General features: G+C 38.5%; 2 protein-coding genes across 5 annotated transcripts; both read right to left on the bottom strand.

Annotated features, from left to right (window-relative positions):
* Positions 1–59: 59 nt before the first annotated feature.
* LOC135162470 (serine/threonine-protein kinase dyf-5-like) lies at positions 60–4,773 on the bottom strand. 2 transcript variants are annotated; one of them, XM_064120967.1, is made up of 9 exons: positions 4,603–4,773; positions 2,546–2,781; positions 2,351–2,472; positions 2,030–2,242; positions 1,529–1,876; positions 1,169–1,435; positions 797–1,033; positions 380–597; positions 60–201 (listed from the first exon to the last, which is right to left on the bottom strand). In XM_064120967.1, exons 2-9 carry the CDS (start codon positions 2,705–2,707, stop codon positions 89–91), a joined length of 1,680 nt encoding a protein of 559 aa, XP_063977037.1. In that variant the 5' UTR covers positions 2,708–2,781; positions 4,603–4,773; the 3' UTR covers positions 60–88. The 2 variants fall into 2 exon arrangements, with proteins under 2 accessions (XP_063977037.1, XP_063977035.1); XM_064120965.1 differs by having other exon boundaries at positions 761–1,033.
* Positions 4,774–5,378: 605 nt separating this feature from the next.
* On the bottom strand, positions 5,379–11,865 carry LOC135162465 (DENN domain-containing protein 1A). 3 transcript variants are annotated; one of them, XM_064120949.1, is made up of 10 exons: positions 11,646–11,865; positions 11,213–11,368; positions 10,244–10,829; positions 10,024–10,125; positions 9,708–9,935; positions 9,161–9,425; positions 8,902–9,085; positions 8,526–8,658; positions 7,600–8,085; positions 5,379–7,395 (listed from the first exon to the last, which is right to left on the bottom strand). In XM_064120949.1, the coding sequence occupies exons 1-10, from the start codon at positions 11,660–11,662 to the stop codon at positions 6,979–6,981; spliced, it is 2,574 nt and encodes an 857-aa protein (XP_063977019.1). In that variant the 5' UTR covers positions 11,663–11,865; the 3' UTR covers positions 5,379–6,978. The 3 variants fall into 3 exon arrangements, with proteins under 3 accessions (XP_063977019.1, XP_063977022.1, XP_063977020.1); XM_064120950.1 differs by having other exon boundaries at positions 7,196–7,411; XM_064120952.1 differs by lacking the exon at positions 7,600–8,085.
* Positions 11,866–12,107: the final 242 nt, after the last annotated feature.

Raw genomic sequence — 12,107 nt, forward strand, 5'->3', positions numbered from 1 at the left:
TCTGCTTAATTTTGGGCTTTTCCGGAGTGGAGGAGCTTATCAGGGCTTTTATTTAGTTTTATCACAGTCGGACCTTCCAGGGGAAGGGTTATTTGAGGTACTTGGCCGCCCAGTCTGTTCTGCCGTGGACTCCACCACTGGGACGTGACGTTAACACACTTCCAAATAAATTTGGCTGGATAATTGTTTTGTTAGGCGCTTCTGGAAAGACAAAATCTTTATTATCACCAAGCATTTATTAAATTCTATAAAAAATATCTTACTAGAGAAATTTGTAAAATCGATTGCAATTTACTTCTATTGTTTCTGTGGCTCCTTTAAATTCTCTTGCAATTGACGACAGTCCTATTACAATTAATTAATTAAAATTCATACTTACTGATGGCCTGAGTGCCATAAACACTCGGATAAGGCATTCTCCCATTCTGTTCCGCGATGTAGCGGTTCCTCGCAAGATAGTGGAGTGTCGTTTGGCTATCAATACTGTCTCTCTGACCCCAGAAGGAGTCGGAAACCTCTGCCAGCTTCTCGGGGGTCGGTTGGGCTCCCAAACCATTCAGAACAATTCTCGATCGACCCCCCTCTCCTTCACCATTCCTATTAATCACAAATTTAGAGATAATTCTCTGAAAACTTGAAATTTGGATCAAAACTGAAATTTAACGAAATGAAAGAATTGAATGGGATCGGAAAATTGATAGATAAACGGTTCGAAGGCTCGGGATGACGATTATTGACACATGCATGATACAATCGATACCTGGAGGATAAGTTTGTGCTCTGGCCAGCGACGTACCGAGCGACACTGAGATAATGCTGTTTCGCTGAAACTTTCCTGGTATTTTTGGGATTCGTCTGGGTGTTATTCCAGTTTCTGGATGGCACAGCATCGTTCCAGGCTGGAGTCACCCAACTAGCATTCAACTGCTTTTGATTTTCAATTCCATATTCCTCGTTCCAGCTGACTCTGTTCTCTTTGTAGACACGATCTGATACGAGTTTAGCACTCGTGTTATCAGAAAGTAGTTTGTTCCTATGGAAATATCATCGGTGAACAAACGAATTTAAGAGGAACTTTCTGGTAGAGCTGCTCCGTAATATATCGAACAATATACTATAACAATACAATCTCGGAAAAATTGTTCTTAAACAATTAACAGTTACCTACCCCAATGAATTAATATATTCTTCATCCTCCCAACTCGGCAGGCTCTCCCGTTTCCTATTATGATTCAAAAGTGGCAAGATCGGTTGCACCTGCACCGGATTTTTTTCCGCAGCCCTAGACTCCAGGATATTCCTGTTAACATCCTGATTGAAAGTCGATCCCGGCGGTGGGAAATTGACTTTATTAATCGCCATCTCCCTCTGGGCATTTCCCAGCTTTCTGCCACTGACGACTCTCGTGACATTGTTCACCTCGAAGTAGGGATACCTAGGAGGCAACGCACACAACATTGTGATCAATGCACCGTATTGTAACACAAACGAGGATTCCTTAAATTAAGGGTAGCTTTGTTGAAGATACCTGAGTGCCTGTTGTGCGGTGGGTCTTTTGATCGGATTCCACTCCATCATGTCCTCCATTATAACAATCGCTTCCTGGCTGGCATTTGGAATAAGGTCCTTCAAGGGTGTTCTCGGTAAAATGGGAAATTTAAAGTTCATTGCTGAGGCCAATTGGTAGCCCTCGGGCCAGTCGTCCTTGTCCGGTGTTCCTATTACTGCGCAAATTTTGAAGATCTCGTCGATTTCACTTTTTCCAGGAAATAATGGCCTGAATGTGTATAACTCTGCCATTATACAACCAACTGCCCAAATGTCAATGGGACTGTTGTAGGTGGTTGAGTGTAAAAGCACTTCCGGTGCCCTGTACCTGTATTTATATTTATCTGTCATTGGAAAGGGTTTCAAATACTCGGGAAACTATTTTTTAATATTATTTCTGGATCGCGTTCTAGGAGAGCTATTACTTCACTATTTTCAGGGGCAATGGGGACAGGAACTAGAAGTAAAATAGGGTAATTACCATCTAGTTGATACGTAGTCGGTGTAGGGAGGCCTAGAACGTATTTCCCTGGCCAACCCAAAATCAGCGATTTTCACTAATTCAGGTCCCATACAGAGAAGATTCTCCGGCTTCATATCTCGATGGAAGAAACCATGTTTGTGCATAAATGCCAGACCCTGCAGGATCTGGTACACCATATTCCTCACTACTGGCTCAGGAAATAATTTATCCCTGAACAGAAACACCGCTTATATAAAGTTCCATTAAAAAGCAATAACAGACGTATCGAATCTCAATTCGCTCGAGGAAATTGCATTTCCTTTAGATTATGAAACCCACCTATCCTTCATCAATTGGTAAAGATTCTCCTTCATATACTCGAAAACAAAATATAGAATGTCGTTCTCTCTAATGACCTCCTTGAGTTTGACGACATTCGCGTGACTCAACTTCTTCAAGGACTAGATAGAAAAAACATCATAAATACCAGACGAGAAGAAATTCTCCAAAGGGTAAATTATTTCCAAAAAATACCTTGACTTCGCGTAAATTCATGGCCTCCTCCCAGGAGTAGTACTTTCTCTTCATCCTCTTGATGGCAACTTTCTCGCCAGTGTCGACCCTCTGTCCGAGGACAACTGACCCAAAAGTCCCATCGCCCAGTTGATTGAGCGTTATGTACCGATTCATCTTCATCTATTTGTTGACAAGTAAAAACCTACGAGCGCATGCGAACTTTCCTCCTCGACGAGTTGCTACCCCTCATGTTTCTGTAATCATGAATGAATAAATAATATAAATTAATTTAAAAATATTGATTGACCCTTTACTTTCAAAGTAATGGTATCGAAATCATAAAATCCTGCTCTTTTTGAAAATGACGAGCATTCTTTGACTTGTGTGGGGATAGGGAAAGAATAACTCGCTGCGATAAAGAGGATAAACTGTCATAAACCCCCCACGATCCCGTCGCATGAATAATTATGGCAATTAGGGTTCCACTTCTCCAACAAAAATAATTTCCCCTCGTTAAAGAGGTCAGGGAAACTGTAGGAGACGTTAGAGCACACTGGTGAATAATTTAAGCCCCTACCCACGGAACTTGCCACCTCAATCAAACATTAAAGTGTGCTATGGACAGTATGAGTGGACAACTCGCAGGGGAATTGAACGAATTGACTGAGTCGACGTAGTGGGACTACTGAAAAGGTAATTTATCATTGTTTTACTATACTTACGCATCAAACGCGTTATTATTTTAGGTAAACCAGGTCGTGACACTAAAATTGATTTGTGTGGCCCATTGATTATGTGGAGAGGTCAATGAACGCGTTATTATTGATGATACCACAAAAACCAAGTTATAAAACTGAAAATACAATCATCAAAGGACATATTCGATTACAATCCCAACGAAATTATCATTGAGTTCGATTTTTGAATTAGAGATAGGAATTATGGAAAAGGTCAAAGGCTACCAACATTTATCCTTATCCCCTAAGGGGGAATTTACTTAATTTCATTTTTAATAGAGCTGATATATTTTTAAAATATCGGCTGATGGCGTGTCCCCCAGTTCTCTATGAAATTATTCCTTGGAAGATAATGAGCCCTAATCAGGCAGAGCTACGCTCCACTAATGAACATAAAAATTAGGGCATTTCCCCTTTATTGAGAGACAAACAAAATTTAAAATTTCTAAGGATTTTATTACTATTTTATAGCCAGGCATTGACGCAGTTGTCTTTCTCGACTCAAAGATCAATGAAAATTGTGAAGAACAATTAAATTACATGAAGTGTTTAGGGACTCAAAAATTATTACGTGTTTTTGTTGCACATATAATATTCCGGTGATTGCAGCACCGACGACGATAAACCGTCAGTATTTTCAAGAAATTTTATTTGTTTTTGTTATCGAGAAATTGATGCCAAGTATTGACTTTAGCAGTTTGATGTAATCGTTTTTACTGTCGAATGGATGTTACGTAAATTGATTTTTCTTTCGATTTTGCCATTTTTTTACTCGTCTCATGAATTAATGAGGAGTCCGTCCTCATGTGATATCAATGAGTCTTGAAACAATACTCACAAAAAGTCCAAAATTATGTGGGACACACGAAAGACGATATATTCTGAAACCACAAACCCCAAGAACCCCAGGCACGCGATAAAGATTCGCTATCGATCAAGCGACTTCCTTAGATACACCTGGATACCCCAAGACCATGTCTCTTGTTCCAAAGAACAATACTGATGGCCACTATCGGACGATCTACTACTCCCTGAGCTTCCAGTACTAACTGGGACACTAGACCAGTTCCAGTGTTCAAAAAATTTGCATTTTCTTACGTGTCGATCCATCTTCTGAGAGCCCGACACGCAAGAATATGGATTTTCTTGCTTTCTCAGGAGTATAAACCAACGTTCGATGCGACTGAGACTGGAATTCGTCATCTCTCTGGGTCTCAGGCACGTGTACCCATTGTTTATTTGCAAAATACAACGAAAATCAATTTCGAAAAGAAAAATAACACATCAAAACTTCTCGGGGGCTAATTTCAAGGGTAGTTTTCCGATTTTCAAAATCACCTGAGTGCAGAGATCCAGTGGAAAACATCGAATTGAAGTAACTGCACGTGGAGACTCTCACTTTCACTTGCACTTTTCTGATTTTGTTTATCTGAATTTAGTAAGGAAGAGTGAACGCTGGACATTTGTTTATGCGATCCTCCCTTCACGACAGCTACTGGTGAACTGTTGAACAGCGGCCATGGTGCCGCAGTATCCATGGCGACCGGTTCTGTCAACTCGTAGACTGTACTTTCATACAATTCAAATTTGGGTAATAGGGAGTCACGGGTCGATAGTTAATAAAAACAAACATTTGGTCAAATATCAGAGCACTTTATTCTTCGTACGTAATTCACTTAATTTCCCTGGGGTTGTTTTGGGTATTTCGCTATTATAAAAAATATTGTCGGTTAATAATATACAATAGAGTCATGACCTGTTTGTAAAAATGTTAATTTGTATTTCGAGGATATTGACAACTAGTGAAAAGGGATAGATGGTGGCAGACCTTGGGAGATGTAAAGTAGATACGGACATTATGGGTCAGACGTTTTCGTACTGCTTATTCTTGACGAGATAATAACTATATTTTTTATAGAAATAGTTTTAAAATGGTGTTCGAAATTATTATTACCTTTTTACGGCTCTTGAGCTTCTTTACAAATAAAGTTTATGAAAATTTACTCATTAGAAGTGGAGATATGCATCGAAATTAATTGGATTGGACATTCTCCCCTACGCAATAAAATAACAGTCCATGTGTTAAATAAGGTCGGCAACAAATAAATACAATATTTACTCAAATTTCAGTATTGTTTATTCTTGTGCTAATTCATTCAGTTTCACTTTTGGTAGTTCTGCGTTGTTTTCTATTATAAAAGATATTGTCGGTAAATGGTATACAATGCAAGTTTACAGTATTTAATAGTTTTAAAAATTTTAAATCGTAGTACGACGCTATAGGGGAGTGGTGAAAGAAGATACTCGGTTTTTCAAAATAATTTGCAAATATCTTGGAATAGAAAGTAGGTAAAGACCTTAATAATCAGACCTACTTCTCCAGCTGGTGATTTTCAATGAACTGATAACCGATATTTTCAATGCACATAGAGTCAAATAATATACTTTAAGATAGAACAGTGTTCGAAGTTTTTTTTCATCCAAAACTACAATTTACAATCGCAAATTTGAATCGATTTATCCTCTTTCCCCACTTCACTAGAAAAATTAATTAATGGAAGATAATGAGTCGTAATCAGATAGAGTTATCCTCGAGCAAAAAAAAGTTCGATAAATTCGAGTATTTCTCTGTTCATCACTTCCCATTAATTTATGATTAGTACTTTCTATTGTTGTAAATTTAATTGAACTCGGCAATAGAAATTGCACTGGTCTCATGATGAAATCGTAATAATCTTTGTCGTTGATTTTTTTTTCAGTGTAAAATCCTGTCCACATTGGCACTCGCCAATAATTCATTCATCATATGTATTTATGCCATTAGGCCCCATAAACCACAATTGTAAATTGTGATTTTCGGGCCTAATGACATAACATAGTATATGTCATACGGTAATAAAATATCGCATGACTAATGTGATTATAAAGCCACATTCATCAGACCATACTTTTATCGTCTCATGACATATTATATTCGAATATAGATGCTCTCTAAAATATACATATCAACGTATTGGCTAATTTAATTAATTTCATCACTAAGTTTTAATTGGCTCGTTAAAACTGGGGACAAAAAAATCTTCAGTAACAAACAATTTGATTCAACTATAAAAATTATTTACACTGTGTTGTTTTTTAAATTGACGCAATTTAAGCAATAAATGAACGTTAATTGTTCGCTTGCTCAACAATTATCACCTATTCAACCATCTCGTATAATTTCTTGGTTTACCATCACTTATGATACCACGAGAGCTCCGAAATTATTGGATATTTCCCAATAGGTTCGTTGCAGATAAATGAACACGTCATTCATCAAAATTTCCTGTATTTTGGGGGGAATATCCGATGCATTTTGAAGCTCGAGTTGTATTCCGGAGATTATTTTTTCGTTCAAATTTCTCTTCCCTATTTTATCAATATTATCTGAATACCACAACGAAATCAAATCAGTCAATTTCAACCAGTAATTAATTCGTTTTAACAGTTCCTTGTCTCAACTATAGATAAGAGAAAAAATTATCAAAAAATTACGAGTTGGATACCGAGTAGTTAGGACGAATGGCGCCATCTTCATTGGTCGAAATTTGAACGGAAAACATAATCAATTAAACAACTGAATCAATGGACTTACTCTTATGTACAAATTATGATATGTCCGCGGAAGTGGCTGTCAAGCTGGGGACAATGGAAATTCCATAATTTCTAACGATTTCAATCGAATTTCGTCCAGTTGTTCTGGGACTTTGTCGTCGATGCTGTGAAGGATGTGCTGAAAACATCGTCGATACTATCACTGGGAACCTTATCCTGGCTGCACGTGGTGCCTCTTCTCGTCGAGGCTGCACCATTCGAAACATTGAATTTATTAAAATCCAAACCGTATTCCTGGAGCAAATCAAAGTCACCGAGTTTCTCGGCGGAATTGGCACCATGACTGCAGTCATTGCTATTGTGTTTTGGTAAAAAATAGGGATACAGGGGATTGCTCAGCCCCTCACCCATCTGGGGTATGTGCAGAGATTGAGTCATTTGTTTTGGATCCATAAAGGACTTTGAGAGAAGAGGGTCGAAGTCGTCGTCACTGTTTGTTGAGTCTAGACGAATTAGATCCTGCACTTCTGATGTTCCCTAAATTAAAATTTACCTGTTAGATATTTTGATTAGTATTTTCGGGATTAATTGAACGGGTCAATAGGTATTTTATGACAGATATACAGTTTACGTCGAACATTTATGGGAAAATAAGTCTTGACATTTAATTTCTCAATCATCAGGTTTGAGGGGCAATAATATAAAACTCTTGTGTAAAATAAAAAAATGCACGTGAATTACCTTAATTTTAGTTGAGCAGAGGTCGGATTTTAACGTGAGAGGAGTGTTACCACTTGTGGAAACATTCGGGGCTTCAATCGATACTTTTGGTAGGAGAGGTGGTAAATGCACTTGACTGGTGTCAAACGGATCATTCGTAACTTTTGATTCATCATCGACTTGAAATATGTCGCCGCGAAATGGATTACTGGGGGTTGTTACACCATTCACGAATGGATTTGTGATTGTTATGGGATTTATGTACTCATTCACAACTGGTGATTCAGCTTTTATTGGTTTATCGTGTGATTTACTATGTTTGATGGGGCTCTCAGTTGTTTTTTTGGCAAGTTTTGATGGTATCGTTTGACATGGGGGAATGAGACAATTGAGGGGATGTTTTGGGGATTGGGTTGCATCACTCGTGGGGATGGATGAGGGTGAGCCGTGCCGCAAGCGCCCGCTCCATGCAGGTCTCAAGCTGTCTAAACTGCGCACTGGTTTCAACTGAAATTTTTTATCCACAAAACAAAAAAAAAACTAACACTCAATCTAATGCTTTATGAACAGAGCTGGGTAAAATAACACTTGAGATAATAATTCATAATTTGTAATGGATATTCTAGTCGTCAAAGTACTTAAAGAGGCGAAAAAGAATGAATAGCATATTATTTTAGTTTTAGGGCTAAGAATGAATGAATAGCGTTCATTCATTGTAAAAAATACCCATCACTAGTTGTAAATAGTTGGTGTTCACGGTATGGTACCCAGCTCTGTAATGAACTCACCAAAAATGAAAAAAAAAACAGAAGGAAAACGGAACAGAGCATTGAAAAATGAAGAAAACGTGTTGCATGTACTGGGTAAACCTTGCACGATAAAGAAAGCCATCGAGGTGATGAAAACAAAACAGTGATTAATGACAGGGTGTGTGGGAAGTTACTTACGGTTCGATCGACAGGCGGAGTATTCGGAAAGATGACGTCCTGCAGTTCATTCATGAGATCTATGTTCAAGCGTTCTGGAGGTGAGTCCGGCTCCTCTGGAGAACTTGGACTCAACGGTGAGTATTGTTTCCTACTGAGGAAATTAAATCCGAAATTTTTCATATAAAAAAAATTATTCAAAAAAACTAGACAGGGAACGTAAAAATTAAATTAAATTCAAATGAATCATAAAAGTCGATTTTCTATATCGCTATTCTATATATTTACCGGGTGATTTATATTGGATTTTGTTTTATGAATAGTTCAACCAGAATTAATATACTTTAGGGAGAATTTAACAAAATTAAATGACATACACCCCGATCCCTCTATTTACCTCGTATCAGGAACATTACTATTACGCATTCTGAGTTCTTTTCTATAGCTTGTTGTCGCTGTGAACCCACTCGGTGATTTCGAACCACTTCCAAACATACTGGTACGTCTATCCAGCGTGGGTGAGCTCGGGGCAGATCGAGGTTGATGGAAGCGCATGCTATTTTCACTGCCCCTCGAGCGACCTAAAAATTAAAAAATCAACGTATGACACAGCGCTCAAACCACCATACGTCTGATCCAGATTATGATAATGATACCTTTCCACTTCAATCCCTTGTACGCAGTCTTCATATCTTTGCCCTTGTCCTTAACCGACTTGACAGCGTACTTAACAGCGGGATTAGCTTTATCCTTGACACTCCGGAAGAATGCCGAGCCCTCTTTTTTCATTGCGTTTGTCCATTCGCGATACTGTTGCATTAATTTATTACTCGACTTGTCCGAATAATTGCAAGCCTCCATTTCAAATTCATCCGAGAATCCGAGTCCGGAGTTGAGCATGTGCAGTCTTTCCTCTATAAACTACGAGGTGTATTAAGATTACGGGGGAGGAAAAATTATTGATTTTGTATTATCTCATTAATCTTTGGGAAATTGTTTTATGTGGGTTATGGATAAATTAAATTCCCGTTCATTTTTCGCTAGTTTTAAGATTGAAAAACCCTAGTGGTTGATCGAATAGACTTGAGAAATTATAAAATATCATTAATGTGGAGTCATTGTTGAAATAGCACTTTTCCCCCTTAAACCAAAAATTAATTTGCGTAGATTGATTAATGGATTCATTAAAGGGGGTTTTCTTACTTGCTGAAAAATTTGTAACTCGAGCATTTTTCTGAGAAACGGTTGCATGGAGTAGGGTCTGCTCTCGACGAATGCATTTTGATCGAAGGTAATACGTTCCCCCTGTTGAAGTGTCAGCGCTTCTCTGTAACCAGCTGTCAGCTGTACCAAGGCACGTAAAAATGCTCTTGAGACACCGTCGCCCAGAAGTGCTGGCCTGTTACGCAATGCTTTTTTCAAATTCGTGACCTGAAAGCCACATAAAAATCTCAATTTCAGAGTACGCTCGTTACATTTTAATAGTGATTCCAATTTTTATGTCGTTATTTTTGCTTACCACGTCCTGAGGTAAGGATTCCAGGTCCTGGAATGGAGATTCTATGGAACTATTGTCAGCATCGAGAATCACTACATCACCTAAATCAGCTTTTTGAACCCTCTGTAATAAAAAAAAGCGCAAATTTCATGATTTCTTTAAACAATAGGATGTCGGGATATCTTATCCGTCTGAAATAAATCGCAACTCAAACTTTGAATGACGAAACTGAATTAACTACCTGTAGAATTGGAGTGGGCACACCGATTAAGAACGGCATGGGCGCTAATAGATAATCCATTAGAGCAAGTGGTAGAACAGGTATATAAATATGCTGCCAAATCATGGGATATATCAAGGCATTGCAGGCCTGCACACACGCACTCAACCTCGACAATCTCTTAGACGTGAATATTATTCTCCTCTCGTACAGCATCGACGCGAAAATAATCATCATATTATTAGCATCAACAGCGCTGTAATACTCAGTTAAATTACGATTTTCTGGTATACTGGGCAATTGGAATTGCCTGGGGCTTTGGCAGACGTAGGTAACGTTGGGATCAGGAAGAGGTATTGTCACTGATGTCCCTGGCATTGGGACATTACTGGCATGAACATCGCCGAGGAATTTCCAGAGGTCTCCGCTGTTCGAGCTTGATGTTAATGTTGCTATATGATTCAGTAATTTGTAAAACATCTCGTGCCAAGGGAGCGAGCTGAGTACTACCAGGGCAGTCTCGGTTTTGGGATCATGTCTGCAGAAACCGAAGGTCCATTTCGAATCGATACTCGTTAAGACGAAGGAGAAGTGCTGGACCATTGAACTGTTGAGCAAAAATAATGGACTTTTTCGTAACAGTATTATATTGGTCTGGCAATATTGTAATTTAATGAATAATCTAAAGTTATATTCAATATTATTAAATAATTTTAAACTGAAACTCCAATGTATGATCTATTAACGTCTCTCTTAATAGTTATTGAGATAAAAAGGTGATATTTCTCTCATTTAGTTTAATGTGTCATTAGATTGATAGCAGAGAAAATCATTAAGAATTGTCGTTGGAAATTCCAACATTTTTTGACAGCTCAATGCTTCCAGGTCCATTAATAATTTAACTCAATCAAATCAATATCTAGATATAGAAAATATCAAGACTTTAATCGTAAAATTTAACTTCTGAGAAGAGTCAAATCGTTCACATACTTTTCAAATTCACATGGATATGCGAATTTCGGTACCGATTTCAATAACTCCTGATCCCCAAAGCTATCAGGATACCTCTGCAGAATCCAGGCAGGTTTCTCACCTGCTGGAGCAGCCACTTCGCAGAAGCACTCAAATAAATGCTTGACATTCTCCCTGGAGTGACAAAGAAATAAAGAAATATATAAAAGTCATAAAAGGGAGTTCTATCTCCTGTCATTCCACTCTTCAACTCCACAAACCAAACAGACAAGAGCAAACAAAACGAACAATTCGAGATAACAACAAAACGTATTCTGAAATCCCAACGATATTCAAGTACCAACTGCTCCCATCACCTCTCACTCATGACAAAATAAAATAGCCCGCAAAAAATGATGAAACAAGTAGGTGAAAGCCTTGTTATCATGACCATATGATTACCAAATATTACCTCAACCTGGAACCCATGGTGACTAACTCAACGACACAATGCAGTCGACCAAATTCATCATGACATGATCTCTGGATTAATATCAATTCGATTGAACTCAAGCAAATGAGATTGTAACGTAGCTGATATTCCCAATCATTTTATGACACACTCCTCGTAACAGGCAATTCCGGTGTCACTACCATCACCACCTCCTGACTAATCAGTCCCTCATGGACACGATATGGGTACCGACTAAGTAGATTGACTAAAGTAGAGGTTCAGCTGATCGTAGTTGCGGTCTGCAGTAGAGATGGCATCATGGGCGATTATGGCAGACAGAGGCAAACGGGGGGGCTCCGTTTGTACTTTCTCAACTGTACCAATGAACAACTGTACAGAGAATTTTCAAACGGTGAGAGCACCACTGCGCAGGGATTCAACTGTCGAGACAAAAATGTGGCTGTACATGTGGACCCAGCG

This window comes from Diachasmimorpha longicaudata, chromosome 5, assembly GCF_034640455.1.
Source record: "Diachasmimorpha longicaudata isolate KC_UGA_2023 chromosome 5, iyDiaLong2, whole genome shotgun sequence".
NCBI classification, from domain to species: Eukaryota; Metazoa; Arthropoda; class Insecta; order Hymenoptera; family Braconidae; genus Diachasmimorpha; species Diachasmimorpha longicaudata.

What these genes read in the sequence shown, in the direction of transcription:
- LOC135162470 (XM_064120965.1), bottom strand. Translation starts at nt 2,707, where the DNA reads ATGAAGATGAATCGGTACATAACGCTCAATCAACTGGGCGATGGGACT. An exon ending in TACCAATTGATGAAGGATAG is followed by an intron (nt 2,243 to 2,350) that starts GTGGGTTTCATA and finishes GTTTCTGTTCAG; the next exon opens with GGATAAATTATTTCCTGAGC. An exon ending in ACCGCACAACAGGCACTCAG is followed by an intron (nt 1,436 to 1,528) that starts GTATCTTCAACA and finishes GTTGCCTCCTAG; the next exon opens with GTATCCCTACTTCGAGGTGA.
- LOC135162465 (XM_064120949.1), bottom strand. An exon ending in AATCCTTACCTCAGGACGTG is followed by an intron (nt 9,936 to 10,023) that starts GTAAGCAAAAAT and finishes TGTGGCTTTCAG; the next exon opens with GTCACGAATTTGAAAAAAGC. An exon ending in AGTAATGTTCCTGATACGAG is followed by an intron (nt 8,659 to 8,901) that starts GTAAATAGAGGG and finishes TAATTTCCTCAG; the next exon opens with TAGGAAACAATACTCACCGT.